This window comes from Dreissena polymorpha, chromosome 5 (assembly GCF_020536995.1).
Source record: "Dreissena polymorpha isolate Duluth1 chromosome 5, UMN_Dpol_1.0, whole genome shotgun sequence".
Lineage (NCBI taxonomy): Eukaryota > Metazoa > Mollusca > Bivalvia > Myida > Dreissenidae > Dreissena > Dreissena polymorpha.
Window position 1 is genome coordinate 26225063 of NC_068359.1, and position 25730 is coordinate 26250792.

At 37.6% G+C, this 25730-nt stretch overlaps 1 protein-coding gene across 3 annotated transcripts in view; it reads left to right on the forward strand.

The window, feature by feature from the left end:
• Positions 1 to 25730, forward strand: part of LOC127830992 (GRIP1-associated protein 1-like) — a 57345-nt gene that overhangs the window by 25493 nt on the left and 6122 nt on the right. For all 3 annotated transcript variants that reach the window (XR_008026348.1, XM_052355959.1, XM_052355960.1), the window contains 14 exons: positions 984 to 1083; positions 2356 to 2433; positions 4151 to 4285; positions 5066 to 5161; positions 6562 to 6708; positions 8580 to 8693; positions 10976 to 11119; positions 11280 to 11411; positions 14123 to 14222; positions 15043 to 15100; positions 18026 to 18089; positions 21884 to 22048; positions 23291 to 23384; positions 25328 to 25485. Coding sequence is in view for 2 of the 3 variants with exons in the window: in XM_052355959.1 (XP_052211919.1) it covers positions 984 to 1083; positions 2356 to 2433; positions 4151 to 4285; positions 5066 to 5161; positions 6562 to 6708; positions 8580 to 8693; positions 10976 to 11119; positions 11280 to 11411; positions 14123 to 14222; positions 15043 to 15100; positions 18026 to 18089; positions 21884 to 22048; positions 23291 to 23384; positions 25328 to 25485 (1585 nt within the window). In the remaining variant the exon portion in view is untranslated. The remainder of the gene's footprint in view (positions 1 to 983; positions 1084 to 2355; positions 2434 to 4150; positions 4286 to 5065; positions 5162 to 6561; positions 6709 to 8579; positions 8694 to 10975; positions 11120 to 11279; positions 11412 to 14122; positions 14223 to 15042; positions 15101 to 18025; positions 18090 to 21883; positions 22049 to 23290; positions 23385 to 25327; positions 25486 to 25730) is intronic.

Here is a 25730-nt window from a genome sequence, read left to right on the forward strand (position 1 = left end):
AAGTGACGCATAGTACATAGACAATCATTGGTATTAACATCAATAATACGATCAATATTATTATAAACAAATATATTTACAATACATTGTACTGCAAGCCATATAAATGGCTTACGAGTCACTAAATTGACATGTTATGTCCGCACTTCTGAACAAATAAGTAGATACTTTGGCATATAAACAAGTTTGCATTTGTAAGAACAATTCCCTTTGATTGCTGAATATGTCTTTATTTGTCTCTAAAATGTCATTTCATTAGATTTTCACCCTTCTTTTTATCTGTCTATGAATGGTTTAGTGGATGTTTGTTGGTTTCGGTAGATATTGGTTTTAATTCATGACTAATCAGAGAAAGTAATACGGGTATTTGCATAAGTCAAGGGTAAAAGTATTCAATTTCTATGATCATGAGTGAATAAAAAAATAAATGATCTTTCAAAATCAACAACTTTTCTTTCTATTTAATGCTTTTCAAAGTTTTGTTTACAATTTAAAATGATTAAACTTAAGAATTTTATTGGAATAATACCTTCATTACTTACAAATATGACATCTTTTTGCAGCAAAACAGTACAAATCATGAATAATTTTCAGTTATTTTCACTGTTTTAAACATTGAACTACCTTTGAAGTCACTGAGATTTCCATATTATATATATATATTATATTATATTTCCATATTATAGACAAAGGAAAGCACAGAAAGAGCCTCATTCTGGGGAAAGTGGGCTTAATGCATGTGCGTTAAATGTCATCCCAGATTAGTCTGTGCAGTCTGTATAGGTTAATCAGCGATGATACTTTCTGTCTAGACTGAATGTTCATTTAGAAGAGACTTCCTTCAAACAAACAATTTGGTAAAGGCGGATAGTCTTGTCCCTGATTAGCCTGTGTGGACTGCACAGGCGTATCTGGGACAGCAAATGCATGGAGCCAGTTTTCCCAGAATGCATCTGTTATTAACTCTCACAAGTCTTTTTCAGCGCTAAGCTTGAGGAAGTACAAGCCAGTAAGGATCGGGACCAAAAATACTACACAGACCAAATCTCAAAGCTCCAGCAGGAAATTGCAAAATATCAGAAGGTCAGACAAGATTTTGATCGCTAAAGGACCCATTTCTTGACTCTTCCAAGGATTAACTTGCTTTTACAGGATTATTCAATAAAGCTGCAGTCCTGAAATCTCCATTCAACAAGTAACTGAAGTCGCTTCTAATGGACATGATATATTTATACTGAACAAAAAATCTATTGAATTTAGGCAAATAATATCGATGTGGTAATTTCTAATTGTACAGTTTCTATCATCGTGATGGTGTGTGATGACTCAGTGGAGGAAGTTGAATACTTACACTACGTTCAAATCAACCCAACAGTGATTTATATTCCAAGAACTTTGGATCATATCCATGCTTATATGCATTCTTAGAAATAATGTTTTTTGGGTAAAATAAATGTCAGTTACATTATTAAGACTGATGTAATTGTAGCATTCATTAACAGTTTCCTATACATTTTGGTAACCATGAGGCAAATGATATTTGGCTTGCAATGTTCTCAGGGTGCAGGATCAACAGGGTTCACATGGTGTTTACATACCGGCTGGACGGAACGTTAACACTTTATTTTTTCAAATATCTTAAGTTATTGAAATCCATTTGCGAAAATCTTAAGTGCATAAAAGACAGTTTTTCGTGCAGTTTGTGCCGATATCTTAAGATTTTAGAATAAAACCTTGAAAACGTCTAAAATCGGTGCCAAAATTTCTCGTTGTGTGCAGCATAAAAGTGTACATGAATGCTGTACACATGGAATTTTCTTCCAAGAACACAGGCTTATTTAATAAAGTAATTGTGATGTATTTCACATTGCCATAAGCCGCATAAAAACTGTCTTTTATTTACTGTCTTTGAAATTATAAAAAAACATCCCTTAATGTTTAATTATGAACCCCAGAAAAGCACAACATACCAGTGTGTTTACATCCCTTAACGTTTAATTTTGAATCCCAGAAAAACATGTGATCCTGTGTCATGGTTGTAGGGTCAAATACAATTTTCACTTGCCAAAACACTGAATTTTATAGTTATATTTTGTTTCTGCATAATATTTGAATTCTCTGCAATTGCAACATTGCATAAAAACATCATTATCATGATATAATTAATGACTTTGGAGTTAGATTCTGTTATATATGCATTAAAATGATGCAAGACAGACAATTTGCTGGAGTCAAATATAGGAACATTCCAACTCTCTTGAATCAAAAGCTGGATTCTGGTGCAATCCAAATTTCTGATGCATTGAATTATGTGTGGATTAAAGACTTCATGTGAAATGTTGTTTTACCTTGCAGCTTCAGGAAGACAGTAGAAGTAATGCAGATCAAATGATCAAACAACTCCAGAACAAGATGGCTCAAATGCAGCAGCAGGTATATTGCAACAACCTATTGAACCCTTTACCACTTAGATACGTATTTGAGGCATTTGTTGTCTCTTAGAAAGTTAAATTTTATTAAATACCTTTCTTATTAAAATTCAAGTGTTAAAGGCTTCCTTTCCAACTCTTAGATACTGATAAGAAGCAAACAGCATAAAACCTGAACAGACTGCGAGTAGACTGCGAGTTACTCGCAGGCTGGTCTGGTTTTATGCTATTTGCAAACGCCATTTTCACTTAGCTTCTTATGGGGGAAAGAGTTAATTGGGACTTGCTCTGGCAAAACTGGGCTAATTGTACATGTGTTAAGTGTCAACCGATATTAGCCTGTCATCCCATATTAGCCTGTGCGATATGCACAGACTAATCATTGATGATACTCTCCACTTTTGGGTATTTTTTGTTTATAGGAAGTCTCTTCTTAGCAAAAATCCAGTTTAAGCAAAAAGTATTGTCCCAGATTTGCCTGTGTGGACTGCACAGGCTAATCTAGGACAGCCTTTTACACACATGCATTAAGCCCCGTTTTTTTTTCAGAGGGAGGCTCAATTAAAAATACCTTTCTCATTAGTTTAATTAGTTTCAACCTATTTAACTCTTTCAGTGCGGGAACCAAATTTTGAAGGACTTTGCAAACAGTTTGGATCCAGACGAGACGCCACAAAACGTGGCGTCTCATCAGGATCCAAACTGTTTGCTATTCTGATAGTATTCTGTGAAAAAAATTGAAGAAAATGCTAATTTTAGAAATTCAGCAGACAACATTTTAGCAGATGACAAATTTCCCAGCATACAAAGGGTTAATGTACCCATGCAGTCACTCTGTCAAATGGTTGGTTTTGCACTCCACATAAAATGTTAAACATTTTTGGAGCCAATTTCTTTCACTTTCCTCAAGCAATTAAATTCAAGTATGTCATCTACATGAAATATAGATGTGCAGGAGTTTTTTTCCTGAGTAAAGCGCCCTTGAAGTTTGCCATGCCTGTGACAAGTTGGTGCATGTGTATACTTGAAGTCACATTTATGTCAAAGCTTTAGCTTACTTGCATAAGACATCTATGACTGATTGAGTCCCTTTCTAGTCTGTTTTATTGGGTAGAACCAGTGGGGATTGAAAACAGGACGTTTTGATTGCTAGGTGGACACATTTCACCCACTACAACAATGTAAATCTTGTTATGTTTTTATTGTCTATTGACCTATTTACAATTATTTGGATTCTTTATGAAAGGAATGAAGCACTGATGTCGAAAGCAGAACTGGCTTGTCAGGCATGCATCTGAATGACAAAAATTGGTAATGGTGTCTGATAAACAACAGCAAGTGAAAACTATTTTGATTCTTACATGATTGGGATATTTGAATACTTGTATGAACAACTCTAGTTCAGACTGAGGGAGCAAACTTTATGTCAGATATTTAAATTTGTAGCATATAAAACAGCCGAACTCTTAAAGTCTCAAACAGCCGAATTCTTAAAGTCTCAATCTGGCTATACTTTTGCAATGACAAAGTAGATTCCATGTCCCAGGCTCGTTTCTTATAATGGTACCATTAGTCTCAAGATTTCCCCCAAAGTCAGCCAGTAATGATTCTATCAAGATAAAAGGCTTAATATTGTCTCAATAAGCCTTAGGCTTTTAATATAATTGAGCTAAAATAAATAGATTGCCATAAATGAAGCCCTCGTTTTTACCTTCCCCTAGATTGATGCTGCAGACATAGTTGAAGGTCAACACCTCAAGGAGAGGAGTGCGAAGTACGAGACCCATATCAAAGACTTGAAGGCACAGGTGCTTCTACTGACGCAGAGCAGGGATGACCTGACAGCAAAACTGGAGGTATGGAAGTGATAGACTGGATTCTAGAAAATTTTACCGGTATTGTGTCTTGATAGCCAATATCTTACAAAATGCACAGTCACACTGGACTCTAGATAGGGCTTTTTTCCGTTAGATAGTTTAAAAATTCTTCCCTTTAAATGATTTTACCCCCAGGACTCTCCCGAACTATGAATTTGTTTACCCATATGCCATAAAGGACTCTCCCGAACTATGAATTTGTTTACCCATATGCCATAAATGAAGCCATTCGCCCCAAAACGATGGCTAAGTATCCAGTCCCAAAGATAACAAAATCCCTGCTAAAAAATAGCCTTTTAGCCAATAGTCCCCTTCTTGAAAAACACAACGTCATTAGCCTCTGCTAACTAGAGAATGCGGGCTTGCTTAACCAGATGTTTTGGAACATGTAACTGTCAATTTTCTACTCAGTATTTAAAAATTGCAGTCATGGAAATGCAAAAACAAATGCTTACAAAACTCTTAATTACCAACACTTGGAAGTGACAATTTCCAAAAATCTCGCCTGAAAGTACAAGCTTTGATAATAATAATAATTTGGAGTAACAAATAGGTCTGAAAAACACTGTAAGTTGTAAACAAAACATGTCAGATAATAGTTCTACATAGAGTATCAATAAATGCTTTAATGGAGCTATTGAATTTTATGTTGGGTAATAGTTTTAAAACTTCAAAATTCTCTGAGGAGAATCAGGGGCCACGCAATTTAAAAAATAGTTAACCAAAGCCTTGTATTTCCAGATATGTTTGCTATTCCAGGAGAGTCAGAAATCCTCAGCACTCCTGTCAGACCAGATAATGAAGCTGCAGAAAGAACGAGACGCCCAGGTCCAAGTGGCACAGGAGGCCAACAAGGTCAGGGTCGCTATCACAAAATGAGCCTCGCTCTGGCAAAACGAGGCTTAATGCATGTGTGTTAAGTGTTGTCCCAGATTCCATGTGCCACAAAATATTCCATTCCAAGTGCTGCATTTTTTGTTCCTGATTAGCCTGTGCGAACTGTCTGGGATGACACTTAACGCACATTCATTAAGCCCATTTCTTTTTTAACACAACTCAAATATTATTAAACAGTCCGTGTATATTACAAGTTGCAGTTGCATGTAAGATATGGTGCTCTCATAGCGATCATAAGGTCACTGGTTCGGACATTGGTCTGGGAGCATCTTCAAGTTCATCTTAGACACCATGTACTGGTTCTACTCTGGACCTGAGAGTGCTCTAGGCTTTCAATACAAAGGATTTAAGTTTTCTTAAAGCTTGAAGCTCAGGAAGAATGAGATGACCAGGTCTTAGTGGCACAGGGGGACAGTTAAGTCAGGGGCCATATTTATGAGGCGTCTTAAGTTAAATTAGAAAATGTCTAGTATCACAGAAGGTACTGGGTGTTGAAGAAACAAAGCAAGGAAAAAACGGGGCCTAATGTATGTGTGTAAAGGGTTGTTTCATATGAGCCTGTGCAGTCCCTAAAATGAAAAGTTTCAAAAAAGCTGAAATTTGTTGTCCCTGATAAGGGTGTGGAGACAGCACAGGCTTATATTGGACGACCCTTTACGCATATGAGTCGCGTTCTGAGAATGGTATTCTTCGTTTAAAGGAAGTCCCTTTTTACCAAAAATCTAGTTTAAGCGGAAAGTGTCGTCCCTGATTAGACTGCACAGGCTAATCTGGGATGACACTTTACGCACATGCATTAAACCCAGTTTTCTCAGGACGCGACTCGTATGCATTAAGCCCTGATTACCAGAAGCACTGCTAAAATACTAGTCTGTGGTTGCAAACACCTGCATTAACCCTTTGCATGCTGGGAAATATGTCGTCTGCTAAAATGTTGTCTGCTGAATTTCTAAATTTAGCATTTTCTTCGATTTTTTTCGAATAGCATACAGTTTGGATCCTGATGAGACGCCAGGTTCTGTGGCGTCTCATCTGGATCCAAACTGTTTGCAAAGGCCTTCAAAATTCGGTTCCAGCACTGAAAGAGTTAACAGGCGAAGGGAGGTCGGGGGCTCTAGTCTGACACTGGTCTTAGTCTGACAAAGCTGGCCAGGTTAATAGAGGGGCACAGATTGCCTTCCATTCAAGTGCCTGACATGATGTTAGTAATGGGAAGGTAATACAGTGATTGGGAATGAAGAAGTTCATCAGTAAAAGTGTCTCATCAGTCAAAACTAGCTGGCCCTTCTTTGCGAGGGATGACACTATAATAAACAAACATGTAACTTCACTTTACTCATATATAATAGAATTTTCAGTTGGCAGAAAAGCGAAAGACGAATCTTGACGAGCTTGCAATCAGGTACCAGAAAGACTGTGATAAACATCGCGAGCAGATGCTGTCAGCGGAGAATGAGTCTGAGACCAAAGTGAAACAGTTGCAACAGAGGCTTGAGCAGGAACAGGTCAGGGCTCATGTTTTATAAACATCCCAAGTATGGACTTGACAAGGAACATACCTGGGGTCATATTCTATAAACATTCCAAGTATAGACTTGACAACAAACAGAACATGGATCATGTTCTATAAACATCCCAAGTATAGACTTGACAAGGGACAGAACTGGGGTTATATTCTATATACATCCCAAGTATAGACTTGACAAGGGACAGACCTTGGGTCATATTCTATATACAGTAGACTCTGCCAATACCGAACTCTCTGAATACCGGAACTCTCCCGATTCCAAACTGTCGGGCCAGTCCCGTATTTTCTCCTTCTATTTCTTTGTTAAAAAATGTTGAATAAACCTGAAAACCGGAAACCAAATGGATATCTCTGGGAATTTGGCCATTTTCAACGTTAAATACATTGAGTACACCGGATGGTCCAAATTCTCAAGATGCCCGAGGCATGAAAATTACAATACCTAGTCAGCACAGCGCGTGCAGTGTCACACATTTTGCTCGTGCAATCATCGATAATCGGATTAAACATACCATAAAGGTGTCAAGTGGTTACCGCGCTAAAGAGGTCCGATTAAATAATGTAAAACAAACTGTGAATGTCTATAATAGACGTGCGGTAACACCAAAAAGTGATTGACTTGATCGTTTTATTAAGCTTATGATAAACAATTTAATTACAAACTTAATGCATGCCGTTGCGACGATCACTTTCTTGTGATCTTCTTGGGTAGTTTAAAAGATCTTATAGCCATGTTTTTAACGCTTAAATGGCTGTTTGTTTGTTTGTCAGATAAAACTGTGAGAAATATGACCGTTAAATATTCATCCATCTGTCTGCAAATTCATTCATTACCTTTTCTTAATTTCAAACGCATCTTCAGCATTAATAGTCTCAAATCTATAAGTCTTCTCGAATCGTTATTCGTCAAAAATGACTTTGAGGTTGAATTAATTCAGAGCTATTTTTAGCGAACTCGCACACGACTCACTCGCCTATATGACAAATGTCACGTATGTACATGTACATGTATAAAGCACCACACTCACTTTGGGATTAATCAAAACAAGTCAGTATGGAATGTTTTTTGCTATTAATCGAATAAAAACACATTTTTGGAAGAATGCTTTAAACATTAACCTTACATGAGTACAGTTAACACATGGTACATGTAAATGTATGTGGTTTGTTTTATTCTTATATGATTTTGTACACAATGCATACAATGTATATTTTCGGCAATATGCATACTCTTGGTAAACTGGAACTCTCTGAAAACCGGACGATCAGGCCGGTCCCCAGACCGTCCGGTTTACAGAGAGACCTGGGGTCATATTCTATAAATATCCCAAGTATGGACTTGACAAGGAACAGACCAGGGGTCATATTCTATTAACATCCTAGGTGAAGACTTTAAAAGGAACAGGTCAGAGGCCATATTCAATAAACATCCTAGGTATAAACTTGAAATGGAACAGGTCAAAGGTCATATTTTGTAAACATTCTAGGTATTGATTTGAAAAAGGTACAGACCAGGGATCATATTCTATAAACATCTTAAGTGGAGACTTAAATAGCAACCTGTGAAAGGTCATATTCTGTAAATATCTTAAGAATAGACTTGAAATGGAACAAGTCAGGGGTCATATTCTATAAACTTCTTATGGATAGGCTTAAAAAGGAACATGCATACTGGTATTCTATAAACATTCTAAGAAATTACTTGAAACTTAACAGTTAAAGTTTGAATTGCAAAAAAATTAACATATATCAAATAACATTTTACTCAGGGCAAGTGTATTTTAGGCACCATTGAATTTTAGAGTTAATGTCAAAAACTGTCTATGTCTTTATATTATCTCATTGCAGAGGAAGTTATCAGAACTTGAGAAGCTTCGCCCAGCCCTGGAAGACCAGCAGTCCAAGGTTGGAGCACTGGAAGAGAAAGCTGGATGGCTTGAACGCAGCCTTAGAGAGACTGAGGTAAGACCAGCAGTCCAAGGTTGGGGCACTGGAAGAGAAAGCTGGCTGGCTTGAACGCAGCCTAAGAGAGACTGAGGTAAGACCAGCAGTCCAAGGTTGAGCACTGGAAGAGAAAGCTGGGTGGCTTCAACGCAGCCTTTGAGAGACTGAGGTAAGACCAGCAGTCCAAGGTTGAGCACTGGAAGAGAAAGCTGGGTGGCTTCAACGCAGCCTTAGAGATACTGAGGTAAGACCAGCAGTCCAAGGTTGAGCACTGGAAGAGAAAGCTGGCTGGCTTGAACACAGCCTTAGAGAGACTGAGGTAAGACCAGCAGTCCAAGGTTGGGGCACTGGAAGAGAAAGCTGGCTGGCTTGAACACAGCCTTATAGATACTGAGGTAAGACTAGCAGTCCAAGGTTGGAGCACTGGAAGAGAAAGCTGGGTGGCTTGAACGCAGCCTTAGAGATACTGAGGTAAGACCAGCAGTCCAACGTTGGAGCACTGGAAGAGAAAGCTGGGTGGCTTGAACGCAGCCATAGAGAGACTGAGGTAAGACCAGCAGTCCAAGGTTGGAGCACTGGAAGAGAAAGCTGGATGGCTTGAACGCAGCCTTAGAGAGACTGAGGTAATACTAGCAGTCCAAGGTTGAGCACTGGAAGAGAAAGCTGGGTGGCTTGAACGCAGCCATAGAGAGACTGAGGTAAGACCAGCAGTCCAAGGTTGGAGCACTGGAAGAGAAAGCTGGATGGCTTGAACGCAGCCTCTAATAGAGATACTGAGGTAAGACCAGCAGTCCAAGGTTGAGCACTGGAAGAGAAAGCTGGGTGGCTTGAACGCAGCCTTAGAGATACTGAGGTAAGACCAGCAGTCCATGGTTGGAGCACTGGAAGAGAAAGCTGGATGGCTTGAACGCAGCCTTAGAGATACTGAGGTAAGACCAGAAGTCCAAGGTTGAGCACTGGAAGAGAAAGCTGGGTGGCTTGAACGCAGCCTTAGAGATACTTAGGTAAGACCAGCAGTCCAAGGTTGAGCACTGGAAGAGAAAGCTGGGTGGCTTGAACGCAGCCTTAGAGATACTGAGGTAAGACCAGCAGTCCATGGTTGGAGCACTGGAAGAGAAAGCTGGATGGCTTGAACGCAGCCTTAGAGATACTGAGGTAAGACCAGAAGTCCAAGGTTGATCACTGGAAGAAAAAGCTGGGTGGCTTGAACGCAGCCTTAGAGATACTTAGGTAAGACCAGCAGTCCAAGGTTGAGCACTGGAAGAGAAAGCTTGGTGGCTTGAACGCAGCCTTAGAGATACTGAGGTTAGACCAGCAGTCCAAGGTTGAGCACTGGAAGAGAAAGCTGGGTGGCTTGAACACAGCCTTAGAGATACTTAGGTAAGACCAGCAGTCCAAGGTTGAGCACTGGAAGAGAAAGTTGGGTGGCTTGAACGCAGCCTTAGAGATACTGAGGTAAGACCAGCAGTCCAAGGTTGAGCACTGGAAGAGAAAGCTGGGTGGCTTGAACGCAGCCTTAGAGAGACTGAGGTAGTGGTTTTATTTTAAACATTTTACACTTTTGTTTGTGATATTAATTTAATAGAAATTTGTGGTTGACTGGTGAATGGGATAATATTGAAGGTTTAGAAAGATAATTGGGCAAGTCATATTTTAGTTTTGATAAAATAGTAAAACTTTTTTATTCGTGTTTGCACCAGAATTACAGAAATGATTTAGTTATTGAAGGTATCAAGTAATCAAGTATGGATTGAGCTGAGCTGAATGGAAGGGGTGGGAGATGGGGTGGGGGGCCTTTTACTTTGGACTTTAAATATTATGTGCTACCTTTTTTGCCCCTTACCATTTGTCAATTTTCTCATGAATTTAGACACACCTAACATGTTTTCATTAACTCATGATGATTTTAAAGAGTAACATTCATTATTACTTGATAGTAACACAAATTTATTTTAAATAAAGCTCATTCCTTGTGGAATAAATGCTGTATGGATGATTTAATATACTGTCTTAATTTTAGCTTAATTTTGTCTTTAATCACTTAAAAGTATCATGGTTGATGAATAACATTTAAACAACTATTGATAAAAACCTTAAAATAAACAAAGAGCAAGTAATCTGTATCAGAACTTCTTTATGAAAGTCTAAATTTCTTTACTGAATACATGTACATGAATGTCTTAACATCAGAAAATAAAACAATCAATTGGGATGACCAATAATGTATGGGTAACACATACCCCTTACCTCTAGAGAAGAAAAGAGCATCGCTGACCTTAGAAAAAATACACATTTTTCAGGTGTCCTTGCAAAATACCAAAGAAGAAAATGAAGTGAAAGTTCAAGAATTGCAGAGGGATCATGAAACAGAAGTAGCTGCTTTGAAAACCACACATTCCAAAGAAGTTGAAGATTTAACCAATACATTCCAAACAGAAATACAGGTAAGATAATTGCGATATTAACCTAGGATTTGAAAACCATGAGTCAAAGAGATGGGATCTTAGCGTTAAGTACAACATCATTTTGTATTATCCCCACTCTTATGTTTGAAAATGCTCGAAATACATTTTTTAGCTTTGATTTCATTAACTTTATTTTCAGTCTTTAAAGTCAACGCAGTCCACACAGACAAAGACCATAGAGTCGCTGGAACATGAGGTGAAGAAGTTAAAACAAGAACTCAAGGACGGAGTCAACGAGAAAAAAGTGCACGAGAAAAAGGGCCAGTCCGTCGTAAGTGATATTGCAGGAAAATACCAGAGCAAAAAAAGAGCATCAAATGTTACTAGAATAAAACAGCTTGAAGAAAATCCTCAATAGCATATGTGTATTTATCACCGGCATGGAAACCAAATTGTGAAGATTTAGAGTTATATTCTCCTACCTGAGATATCTGCCCATATCTGTTCTTCCATACTGTCTGTATAAACACACTTTTGTTCAGAAATACATATGAGCAGTGCATGTGCAGTTTGCACAGGCTATATCAGGGATGACACTTTATGCACGTGCATTTTGCACAGGCTATAGCAGGGATGACACTTTATGCATGTGCAGTTTGCACAGGCTATACAGGGATGACACTTTATGCATGTGCAGTTTGCACAGGCTATATCAGGGATGACACTTTATGCATGTGCAGTTTGCACAGGCAATATCGGGGATGACACTTTATGCATGTGCATTTTGCACAGGCTATATCAGGGTTGACACTCAGTGCATGTGCATTTTGCACAGGCTATATCAGGGATGACACTTAATGCATGTGCAGTTTGCACAGGCTATTTCAGGGATGACACTTTATTCATGTGCAGCTTGCACAGGCTAAATCAGGGATGACACTGTATGCATGGTCGTTTTGCAGAGGCTAAATAAGGGATGACATTTTATGCATGTGCAGCTTGCACAGGCTAAATCAGGGCTTACACTTTATGCAAGTGCAGCTTGCACAGGCTAAATCAGTGATGATACTTAATGCATGTGCAGCTTGCACAGGCTAAATCAGGGATGACACTTTATGCTTGTGCAGTTTACACAAGCTATATCAGGCTTGACACTTTATGCATGTGCATTTTGCACAGGCTATATCAGGGATGACACTGTATGCATGTGCAGTTTGCACAGGCTATATTAGGGATGACACTGTATGCATATGCAGTTTGCATAGGCTATATCAGGGTTTACACTTTATGCATGTGCAGTTTGCACAGGCTATATCAGGGATGACACTTTATGCATGTGCATTTTGCACAGGCTATATCAGGGATGACACTTTATGCATGTACAGTTTGCACAGGCTATATCAGGGATGACACTTTATGCATGTGCAGTTTACACAAACTATATCAGGGATGACACTTTATGCATGTGCAGTTTGCACAGGCCATATCAGGGATGACACTTTATGCATGTGCATTTTGCACAGGCTATATCAGGGTTGACACTCAATGCATGTGCATTTTGCAGAGGCTATATCAGGGATGACACTTAATGCATGTGCAGTTTGCACAGGCTATTTCAGGGATGACACTTTATTCATGTGCAGCTTGCACAGGCTAAATCAGGGATGACACTGTATGCATGGTCATTTTGCACAGGCTAAATAAAGGATGACATTTTATGCATGTGCAGCTTGCACAGGCTAAATCAGGTCTTACACTTTATGCATGTGCAGCTTGCACAGGCTAAATCAGTTCTGATACTTTATGCATGTGCAGCTTGCACAGGCTAAATCAGGGATGACACTTTATGCTTGTGCAGTTTACACAAGCTATATCAGGGTTGACACTTTATGCATGTGCAGTTTGCACAGGCTATATCAGGGATGACACTGTATGCATGTGCAGTTTGCACAGGCTAAGTACTTTCCACTTTTATGGAATTTTTTGTTTTAAGGCAGTCTCTTCTTAACAAAAGTTAAGGTTATTTGGAAAGTGTCATCCCTGGGACTTATATAAATTTGGCCATGTTTTTTCAGAGGGCTGCTCACTATGCCCCCCTTTGAAAAAGAGGTTGTATATTGTTTTGCTGGATGAAAAAGAGGGGGTATATTGTTTTGCTGGATGAAAAAGAGGGGGTATATTGTTTTGCTGGATGAAAAAGAGGGGGTATATTGTTTTGCTGGATGAAAAAGAGGGGGTATATTGTTTTGCTGGATGAAAAAGAGGGGGTATATTGTTTTGCTGGATGAAAAAGAGGGGGTATATTGTTTTCCTGGATGAAAAAGAGGGGGTATATTGTTTTGCTGGATGAAAAAGAGGGGGTATATTGTTTTGCTGGATTAAAAAGAGGGGGTATATTGTTTTGCTGGATGAAAAAAAGGGGGTACTAGTATATTGTTTTGCTGGATGAAAAAGAGGGGGTATATTGTTTTGCTGGATGAAAAAGAGGGGGTATAATGTTTTTCTGGATGAAAAAGAGGGGGTATAATGTTTTGCTGGATGAAAAAGAGGGGGTATATTGTTTTGCTGGATGAAAAAGAGGGGGTATATTGTTTTGCTGGATGAAAAAGAGGGGGTACTAGTATATTGTTTTGCTGGATGAAAAAGAGGGGGTATATTGTTTTGCTGGATGTTGGTTGGTTTGTCTGTTGGTAGACCAGTTTGTTTCCGATCAATAACTCGGCAACAAAAATTGACGGATTGGCTTGATACTTCACATGTGCATTGGCCTTGGACAGTAGATGACCCCTACTGAAATTGGGGTCACTAGTTCAAAGCCTTGTTTGGGAGGCATATGTCTCCGACCTCGGAACTCAATGTTATGATTTATTATAGCTACATGTTACAACATGTAATGTGGGGAGATATTTGTGGTGGTTATACAAAACAGATATATTCATTTGAGCCTCCTTCACTCTAGAAATATGTTTTATATGACCACTCATTAAATGATACAGAGATCTTACATTGAAATCAAGAAATAAACTTCTTATCATCTTACAGTTAAAAGATCTGAAGAAACAGCTGCATGCAGAAAGAAAGCGGGCAGAAAAACTGCAGGAACGTCTCCAAGAGGTTCTGTCTAATGGCTCACAGAATAGAAGTAAGTCAGAAAATGTGGGTTATTTTATGTAATATTTGAATTTGAATGAGTTAAGTGGACTTGATATACATGTGCCATGCCCGTTAAGACCACAATATAAACAGCAGTAATGTTAAGTATGTGACATATATGAGAGATTTGGCTCCCCTCTACATCTGCATGACTTGAATGATTTTTGACAATATTTTTTTTTAATTAAGAAAAGCACTAGATCGATTTACCAGTAACTGTTGTTCTTCCTAGTATTTCTTGGTTACTTTTTGTGAATCAATGGACCGATCTGATTTCCTTCACTGATAATCTCAACTTTTACCAAGTTAGTGTTATTTGATCACTTTCAATTGAATTCACAAATATGTTTGTTAGAAAATCACACCATTTTAAAGCTGTCTATTCGTTTATTAGAACTTGTGTAACTGCTAAACATGTGCAGCAAGTGAATTTTATTTTATATTAATTAAAATATTATTGACAAGTGCGGAATGGTCAGTTGTGAAATAAAGAAACATCTATTTTGCCCAATCGAGCTGTTAAATGGCTTTTTTAACTGCCCAATGCAATTGATTGTGAAGGCTGCCAGAACACCATAAATATGAGCACAGGCTAAAAAATTACCACATTTGCCTACTTAACCGGATTTTTGCGAAGAAATGACTTCCTTTAAACAAAAATTTCCATAAAACTGGAAAGTGTGGTCCCTGATTAGCTTGTGAGCACTGCGCAGGCTAATATGAGATGACACTTTTCACACATGCATTAAGCCTCGTTTGCCAAGGGGAAAGGCTCATTTATGTCTTCACTATATGTTTTTCCTCGCCAGGTATAGAAGACTTGTTCAGAAGGTCGGATATGAACGACTCCTGGAGGGAAGATCAGAGGTCTGTAGTTTTATTGCTCAATCAGAGGTCTGTTGTTTTATTGCTGATCAGATGTCTGTAGTTTTATTGTTGGATCAGAGGTCTGTAGTTATATCAGAGGTCTGTAGTTTTATTGCTTGATCAGAGGTCTGTAATTTTATTGCTCAATCAGAGGTCTGTAGTTTTATTGCTGAACAGATGTCTGTAGTTTTATTGCTGATCAGAGATCTTTAGTTTTATTGCTTGATCAGAGGTCTGTAGTTATATTGCTTGATCAGAGGTCTGTAGTTTTATTGCTGATCAGAGGTCTATAGTTTTATTGCTGGATCAGAGGTCTGTAGTTATATTGCTGATCAGATGTCTGTAGTTTTATTGCTTGATCAGAGGTCTGTAGTTTTATTGCTGATCCGATGTCTGTAGTTTTATTGCTGGATCAGAAGTCTGTAGTTTTATTGCTGATCAGAGGTCTGTAGTTTTATTGCTTGATAAGAAGTGTGTAGTTTTATTGCTGATCAGATGTCTGTAGTTTTATTGCTTGATCAGATGTCTGAAGTTTTATTGCTGATCAGATGTCTGTAGTTTTATTGCTCAATCAGAGGTCTGTAGTTTTATTGCTTGATCAGATGTCTGTAGTTTTATTGCTGATCAGAGGTCTGTAGTTTTATTGCTTGATCAGATGTCTGTAGTTTTATTGCTTGATCAGAGGTCTGTAGTTTTATTGTTGGATCAGAGGTCTGTTGTTTTATTGCTGATCAGATGTCTGTAGTTTTATTGTTGGATCAGAGGTCTGTAGTTATAATGCTGATCAGAGATCTTTAGTTTTATTGCTAAATCAGAGGTCTGTAGTTATATTGCTGATCAGAGATCTTTAGTTGTATTGCTTGATCAGAGGTCTGTAGTTATATCAGAGGTCTGTAGTTTTATTGCTGATCAGATGTCTGTAGTTTTATTGCTCAGATGTCTGTAGTTTTATTGCTGATCAGAGATCTTTAGTTTTATTGCTTGATCAGAGGTCTGTAGTATTGCTGGATCAGAGGTCTGTAGTTTTATTGCTGAGCCTGTTTGGGGTCAGATCGATAAAGCTGTCATAAAACTTTCTCCATGTATACTAAATTTGGTCTGTGTTTGTGCCTGCAGTGCTCCAGGTAGTATTTGAAAAGGGCAGTATGCTCTTTTGTCAACAGGGCACTTAAGTGTTCGCTGTCAAATATTCCCTATGGCTTATTTTAAATAAAGCATGTGTTCTAATTTTATTCTGATACATTTCAGATCACATGTATTTTCTTGTAAAAGAAAGTTTCACTGTGAAAATTTAGTTTATTTAATGAAACTTTAAATACAATTTGTTTGATATAAATGTTATCAGATCCAAAAAAGGGCATAACTGGGGTCCGATTGGGCAGGGTTTTGCCATGGGGTGGAAGGGTACTGCACCCTTCCATTTCTGCCTAGCTGGAACACTGTGCATGCATAAATCTGTCAAAGCTGGTTGGGATGCTAATGTCATCCTTTATGATGCAAATTTTTAAAACTTACCATAAGTATTCGCCATGTGGAGACAATGTGGCCTGTGTATAACCTTAGAGCTGTCACATTGGCCGTTTGGTTTATATATGTGCATGTGAGTCACAGTGCGACTGAGCTTGTAGGGAATGGATTTAATCATTCATGATGCAAGTTTTTGAAAACTTTACCACAAACGTTCATAGTGTGGAGACTGCTTATTGAGTGTGAAATACCAGTGTCCCTGGCTGAAAGTTGAAGGTGACATTTAGAGGTCAAATTTTGACATAATACTGACTGAATTGTAGCTTTATCATTACTTGTGCAATTTGAAGTAACTAACAAGAAATGTTCCCAAGGTTGAGATGGCATGCCATGTGTTATATGCATGTCCCTAGCTCAAGGTCAAGGTGACATTTAGAGGTTAAAGACACAATTGTACATGATACGGATTATCATGGAAAAGAACCACAAATACTCAGCGTGAAGACAGGGTGTGTGGCATGAAGGACTTGTGTCTAAAGCTCTAATGTCAAGGCCACACTTAGCAGTCACAGATGCCTACTTATACATTGAAATTGGTTAAATAATAAATCGCTTTTAACACTTGTCATAGATAATATGGAAAATATGTTTATGCTATACATGCATTATTTATAATGTGCTGTTAAGTTTAAAAGTTGTCAAGCATTAGATTTTGCCATAAATAGTCTTGAGGTTTGAATCCCCAAGAAAGCAAAATTGTTCATTCAATGTTTGTTTTTATCTTATAATTATTTTAGATTATTCCAAAATTAAAGTTTATAGTAGTATTGTAAGTTAATACTTTTAGTGGCATTTAATTATGAATATCTGAGATCAAGTGCCTTTAAACCCACCAATGCACATAATTTGTCAAACGCTTGAAGAGTCGAAGATTGTATTTCTTAAAATACAACGGTCAAAATGGCATTCAAATGAAAAATTAAGCTTTGCAGCTTTAATGTACCATAATTAGTAATATATACAGAGCAACAGTACAGCAAGACTGGTCATAGGGAATTGATATAATTATTATTATTTTTTTTTAATAACACCCACAGACCTTGTTCTTAATAAACAAATACATTGTTTTGGTGTATGTTGGTTTATGCTATTTTATGGGCAATAGTCCAAGACTACAAGACTATTGTGGTGTTAACGTCAACGAATGAATAAATATTATATTGACATTCTTGTTATGGTTTATTTAATAGATTACATCTATTTATCTGTTTGTTACATGCCAACTGATAGTTAATAAAAAAGAAAAGATTTTTCAATATTTTGGATCCTACCTCAAGTACATGTATTTATATGCAACATTTTAGCTCATTTTATTCAATCTACTTTTTTCACACTTGTGACCCAAATAATAGTGTCATATTTTGCTTTTTGCTTAAGTGTTTTGTTGATGTCTTACAGCTCAGTTTCCTCATGGAGTGGGATGGGAACGCAGGCTTCGTATGCAACCAACCACAGTGGCATGGTATGTTGTAGAGATATAAGAGAAGGATGTACTGGATTTTTTGTGGGTGTCTGTCTGTTTATTTGTCTGTCTGTCTGTCTGTCTGTCCACAGACACATATTGTCTTACTAAGTAACAATGATATGTCATCTTGAGAATGTTATTGTACACCCCCCCCCCCCCCCCCTCAAGATTTTGCACTTTTAAATATACTGTAATTACTCTTAGTTTTGGGACTCTTAAAAAAATCATTTTGTGTTTGAAAATTTAGATACTTATAGTTAAAATACCTAATGCTTTGGATGTTCCTATATTTATGTGCATAACATCAGCTATGAATAATAGTGTGTGCTTGTATATACCACACTGTTTAGTATTAATTACCAAAGAAAATATTTCATATGAATTCAAAATAATTTGATTGTGTTTGACCTTGTTTTGCCAAAAAATATTCCAAGGCTCTTTTTTTACCAAAGAGTACAATGATAGGATGATAAGCATTTGATGAACTATTTATTTGCACACAAAAAAACTCTGGACAGTTTGATTCTGGTCTTTGAAACATCAAAATTTGGCGAAGTAAAATTTGTGCCAATGTGTCACACTTAAGCAGGAAAATACAACTGCAGATAATTTAATTGTGGATTGCCTCTAATTACTAATTTTAATAATCAATCAAATTAATATTTTTGTTACTAATTGATAGCATACAGTTGTTCATGGAGTGACTCGCCCCAAAAAGTGTGAATGCATTTAGCAGAACTTATTTTACTTACTATGATCATTTTATTAATTTTGGGTGAAGCCAAGGTCTATTAGCGGTATTCATACCTATTAACCCAAACAATGCAAATGTAACGGTCCAGTGACTTCTCATTATTAATTTGCCAGGTTTTATTACCTTTATCAGGTTGTAAAACACACGTGTTATAGTTGACCGGATTCACAAAAATAGATTGATTTATGACTAAAATGCAAATGTCTGACAAATTAGTTATTAATTTTCTGGAAAATCTAGGTGTCTGAAAAATTGGAGACACACATTTTTAGCTCATCTATTTTTTGAAAAAAAATTATGAGCTATTGTCATCACCTTGGCGTCGGCGTTGGCGTTGGCGTTGGCGTTGGCGTTGGCGTTGGCGTCGGCGTCCGGTTAAGTTTTGCGTTTAGGTCCACTTTTCTCAGAAAGTATCAATGCTATTGCATTCAAACTTGGTACACTTACTTACTATCATGAGGGGACTAGGCAGGCAAAGTTAGATAACTCTGGCGTGCATTTTGACAGAATTATGTGCCCTTTTTGTACTTAAAAAATTGCAAATTTTGGTTAAGTTTTGCGTTTAGTTCCACTTTTCTCAGTAAGTATCAATGCTATTGCATTCAAACTTGGTACACTTACTTACTATCATGAGGGGACTGGGCAGGCAAAGTTAGATAACTCTGGCATGCATTTTGACAGAATTATGTGCCCTTTTTATACTTAGAAAATTGACAATTTTGGTTAAGTTTTGTGTTTAGGTCCATTTTATTCCTTAAGCATCAAAGCTATTGCTTTCATACTTGCAACACTTACTAACTATCATAAGGGGACTGTGCAGGCAAAGTAATGTAACTCTGACTGGCATTTTGACAGAATTATGTGCCCTTTTTATACTTAGAAAATTGAAAATTTGATTAAGTTTTGTGTTTAGGTCCACTTTATTCCTACAGTATCAAAGCTATTGCTTTCATACTTGCAAGATTTATGAACTATCATAAGGGGACGGTGCAGGCAAAGTTATGTAACTCTGACTGGCATTTGGACGGAATTATGGGCCCTTTATACTTAGAAAATTGAAAATTTGGTTAAGATTTATGTTTTGGTCACTTTACCCCTAAAGTATCATAGATATTGCTTTCATACTTGGAACACTCACAAACTATCATAAGGGTACAGTAAAAGGACAAGTTGCATAACTCTGGTTGTCATTGTTACGGAATTATGGCCCTTTTTTGACTTAGTAACTTTTAATATATGGTTAAATTTTGTGTTTCGATCCACTCGAAGTATCAAGGCTATTGCTTTCAAACTTCAAATACTTACATGCTATCATGAGGTTACTGTACCTGGCAACTTGAATTTTACTTTGACCTTTGAATGACCTTGACTCTCAAGGTCAAATTATTAAATTTTGCTAAAATTGCCATAACTTCTTTATTTATGATTAGATTTGATTGATACTTTGATGAAACTACTCTTACCTGACATACCACAATAGACTTCACCCAAACCATCCCCCGTGCCCTCCCCCCCCTCCCCCCTCCCCCCCCCCCTAATTTTTTTTTTTTTTTTTTTTTTTTATAAGATCATCTCACAAATGACCACCACACCCTCACACTATACCCCCACCCCACCCCCCCCACCCCACCCCCCAAATTTTTTTTTTGATTTTTTTTTTTTTTTTTTTTTTTTTTTTTAAGATCATCTCACAAATTATCACCACACCCTCACACTATACCCCCCCCCCCGATTTTTTTTTTTTTTTTTTTTTTTCGCTTTTTTGGAAGATAATGTAATAAATGTCCACAACCCCACACTATACACCCCTCTTCACTCCACTCCTCCCTCCTTTGTGATTGAAAATGAGAGTCCCTTCACCTTTAAAAAGAAAATAGATGAGCGGTCTGCACCCGCAAGGCGGTGCTCTTGTTTAAAACTTATTTTGGCTTAAAAATAGGATGTCTAAAAACTTATAGTAATATAAAATATTAAGTATGAAAAAATTTAGATTAATTATGGTGCATACGTTTGCTTGCATTTTTTATGATAGTTAGAATTTAAAAAAAAAGTAATTTATTTGGGCATTTCTGTAATATTCAAACCTATGTTTTGATCTCAAGTACCTGAATACCCTTTGAATGAGTTTCCCAAGTGTTGAGGTAATGGCTACAACCAGCAGATGGCAGACATCGCAAATCAAGCCCTTATTCCTGTCCCTCTTTTAGATCTCCTATGCTGTTTACATAATTTTCATTTAAATTGCCCTAACTGTTTATTGATGCAGTATGCAAAAGGCAAGAGGCAGTCGGGAGATCTTTGGGCCAAGGTCACAAAGATCAAAGCAAACAGAGGGATGTATAGTTGTCCTTTGAAGGGCCTTGTAATTTGTTACTTTGAACACCTTATGTTTTAAGGTCAGGAAAGATTGTTCCTCTGATGGAAATGGTTATCAATAACCATAGGGTAGAGTAAAAGTTACTGTTAGTTTGTAGAACTATAATATGAAGTATTTAAAACAGATCTAATTTGATTGAAGGCTTAACTGATGAATCTACTAAACATTTTGTTTTTAGATACAGTTGTTTTTTTTTACTCAACCTTTGTTATGCAATTCCTGACAAGTTTGACCAGTGAGAATTTGAGCATCGTTTTGGGAAAACTGTGCTGAATGCATGCAGTTTGCACAGGGACGCCACTGTCAGCTTTTATGGTTCTTTTTAGCTCGGCTGTTTTCAGAGAAAACCCGAGGTATTGTCAAAGCCAGAGCTCGTCTTCCGGCGTCGTGCTTAATCCTTAACATTTTGTTAACCTTTTGAACATTGGCTCTAAAATCAAAGTACTTCCACCTACAAATTTGAAACTTCATATGTAGATGCACCTTTATGAGTTCTACACGCCACACCCGTTTCGGGGTCACTAGGTCAAAGGTCAAGGTCACCATGACCTCTAAAAAAAAAATAATTATGACAAGCTTTCATTTATTCAAAACTGCACCCGCAGCCGAGCGTTGGCACCCAGCTTTCCCAGAACAACTCTCATTTGTCAATCATTGCAGAGTCCATCCCCACCGGTATCCCACTCGTCACCACTGTCTCCAGCTGTGGAGTTACCTCCCTTGGTGAGTCTCGTGGACGCCTCCCAGCAGGTCGAGGGTGAGACCAAGGACCTCCTCAACAGGCTGGCAGAGGTGCAGCAACAGAAATGGAACCTGGAAGAAAAGGTATAGGGCCAGTGTCATAAATATTCCCGAGTCTCAAAGAATCCTCGGTAAAAGAAAAGGTCTTGGGCCAGTTTCATAAATATTCTTGAGTCTCAAAGAATTCTAAGTAGAATAAAAGGGCTTGGGCTTGTTTTATTAAACATTCTTGAGTCTTAAAGAATCCTAAGTAGAAGATAAGGTATGGGGCCATTTTCATTGATATTCCTGATTCTTAAAGAATCCGAAGTAGAAGAAAATGGCTTGGGTCAGTTAAATAAATATTCTCAAGTCTTAAAAATTCCTAAGCAGAAGAAAAGGTCTAGGGCTAGTTTTATAAATCTTCTTAAGTCTCAAAACATCCTAAGTAGAAGAAACGGTCTTGGGCAATTTTCATAAATATTCCTGTGTCTCAAACAATCCAAAGTAAAATGAAAGGTCTTGGGCCAGGGTCATAAATATTCCTGAGTCTCAAAGAACCCTAAGTAAAAGAAAAGGTATGGGGCCATGTCATAAATATTCTTGATTCTTAAAGAATCCTTAGTAGAAGTAAAGGTAAAGGTGTGAGGCAATTATCATAGATATTCTTAAGTTTCAATCAAAGGATCTTAAGTAGAAGATAAAGTATGGGGCCAGTTTCATTCATAAATATTCTTGAGTTTCAAAAACTCCTAAGTATCTGACCATTTTTTTAGATGTTGTGTGTCTTCAAAGTTTTTAACTGCAAATAAAATGTATGGGATACTATTTCAATGGACTGGTTGAAGTTCACCAACAATTTATTTATTAACCCTTAACCATTTAAATACGTATTTTTAGTAAAAATACGTAAAATTTAACTTACTGAGGGACAACATATGTGTAAAAAAATTTTACGCATATGTTGTCCCTCAGTAAGTTAAATTTAATTAAAGACCTTTCTTACAAGATTCAAGTTTTGAAGGGCTTCAATTCTTATTTTTAGATACTGATGAGCAGCAAACAGCATAAAGCCTGAACAGACTGAAAGTTCTTCGCAGGCTGTTCTGGATTTATGCTGTTTGCACATTGCCATTTTCACTCTGCGTCTAAGAGGGAAATGGTTAAAGGGAAAGTTGATAAATGTACAGCTTGATTAAAATGACTGTTGAAACAATAATGTTTGCTACTTTGAAATGGTAATACTTAATCGTGCTTAACATTTTGAATATCATTATTTGTTCAAGTTCTTCTTGAGAAAGTTGATAACATTTAAATTTTGACATAAACATGTTTATTATATTTCAGGTCCGCCACCTAGAGACAAGCACTGCAGCCATGGCCAATGATCTGATTGAGAAAGCAAAGATAATTGAACACTATGTCAAGGACAGCAGAACAGGTATAGTGTACAGGGTATAGAGACAAGCACTGCAGCCATGACCAATGATTTTATTGAGAAAGCAAAGATAATAGAACACTATGTCAAGGACAGCAGAACAGGTATAGTGTATAGAGTATAGAGAAAAGCACTGCAGCCATGGCCAATGATCTGATTGAGAAAGCAAAGATAATAGAACACTATGTAATGGACAGCAGAACAGGTATAGTGTATAGGGTATAGAGACAAGCACTGCAGCCATGGCCAATGATCTGATTGAGAAAGCAAAGATAATTGAACACTATGTCAAGGACAGCAGAACAGGTATAGTGGATAGGGTATAGAGAAAAGCACTGCAGCCATGGCCAATGATCTGATTGAGAAAGCAAAGATAATAGAACACTATGTCAAGGACAGCAGAACAGGTATAGTGGATAGGGTATAGAGACAAGCACTTCAGCCATGGCCAATGATCTGATAGAGAAAGCAAAGATAATAGAACACTATGTCAAGGACAGCAGAACAGGTATAGTGTATAGGGTATAGAGACAAGCACTTCAGCCATGGCCAATGATCTGATAGAGAAAGCAAAGATAATAGAACACTATGTCAAGGACAGCAGAACAGGTATAGTGTATAGGGTATAGAGACAGGCACTGCAGCCATGGCCAATGATCTGATTGAGAAAGCAAAGATAATAGAACACTATGTCAAGGACAGCAGAACAGGTATAGTGTATAGGGTATTGAGACAAGCACTGCAGCCATGGCCAATGATCTGATAGAGAAAGCAAAGATAATTGAACACTATGTCAAGAACAGCAGAACAGGTATTGTGTATAGGGTATTGAGACAAGCACTGCAGATATGGCCAATGATCTGATAGAGAAAGCAAAGATAATTAAACACTATGTCAAGGACAGCAAAACAGGTATAGTGTATAGGGTATAGAGACAAGCACTGCAGCCATGGCCTATAATCTGATTGAGAAAGCAAAGATAATAGAACACTATGTCAAGGACAGCAGAACAGGTATAGTGTATAGGGTATAGAGACAAACACTGCAGCCATGGCCAATGATCTGATTGAGAAAGCAAATATAATAGAACACTTTGTCAAGGACAGCAGAACAGGTATAGTGTACAGGGTATAGAGACAAGCACTGCAGCCATGGCCAATGATCTGATTGAGAAAGCAAAGATAATTGAACACTATGTCTAGGACAGCAGAACAGGTATAGTGTATAGGGTATAGAGACAAGCACTGCAGCCATGGCCAATGATCTGATTGAGAAAGCAAAGATAATAGAACACTGTGTCAAGGACAGCAGAACAGGTATAGTGTATAGGGTATAGAGACGAGCACTGCAGCCATGGCCAATGATCTGATAGAGAAAGCAAAGATAATAGAACACTATGTCAAGGACAGCAGAACAGGTATAGTGTATAGGGTATACATATGAGTTTCATCATGGGTAAACAGGGCTTAATGCATGCGAGTCAAGTGTCGCCTCAAATTAGACTTTGTAGTCTGCTTAATCCCTTATAATTATGTCCTCATTTACAACAAAATATTTTGGCCAATATTGACAATAAATGTGTTACAAGAATATCATGAAAACAAACATACAACGTTTAAGGAAGTGAATAGTGTAAAGTAATTAATGGAATATGTTACTATTCAAAGACTGAAGGTCATCGACAGCCAATAGGGACTGGGGCATTGCCATTGAACATGCATACATGTAACATGGTGTTATCAAAAACACAATCTTGGTTGGGATAGTCCTTTTAAATAAACGTGGTTAACCTTTTTCCACTCAGAGGAAAACTAAAAATTGGCTGTATTCAACTGACATAAAACCAAAACAGTCTGCAAGTAACTCACAGACTCTTCAGGTGTTATGCTGTTTGCTGCTTTTCAGTATCTTAAAAGTGGAAAATGTTTAATACTTCAATGTTTCAGACACCAAACAAAGCGTGACTCATCACATAGAGGAGAAGCTGACCCTGAAGAAGGTCCTAGACATAGTCAAGTCTGACGACCAGGGCCTGCGAGACATGAACAAGAAACTGCAGAACATGTTGGAGGAAACACTCACCAAGAACATGCATTTAGAGAAGGTGAGACTATAGAACATAGCCTATAGAAAATGGTATAAGGAACATGGTATAGAGAGCAAAGTATAGAGAATATGGCATAGAGAACATTGCCTGAAGAACATGGTATAAAGAACATGATATAAAGAATATAGCCCACATAACATCGGATAGAAAATATGATGAAGAGAACATAGCCTTCAGATTATGTTAGAGGAAACACTCACCGAGAATATGCATTTAGAGATGGTTAGACTTAGTCTTGAGAA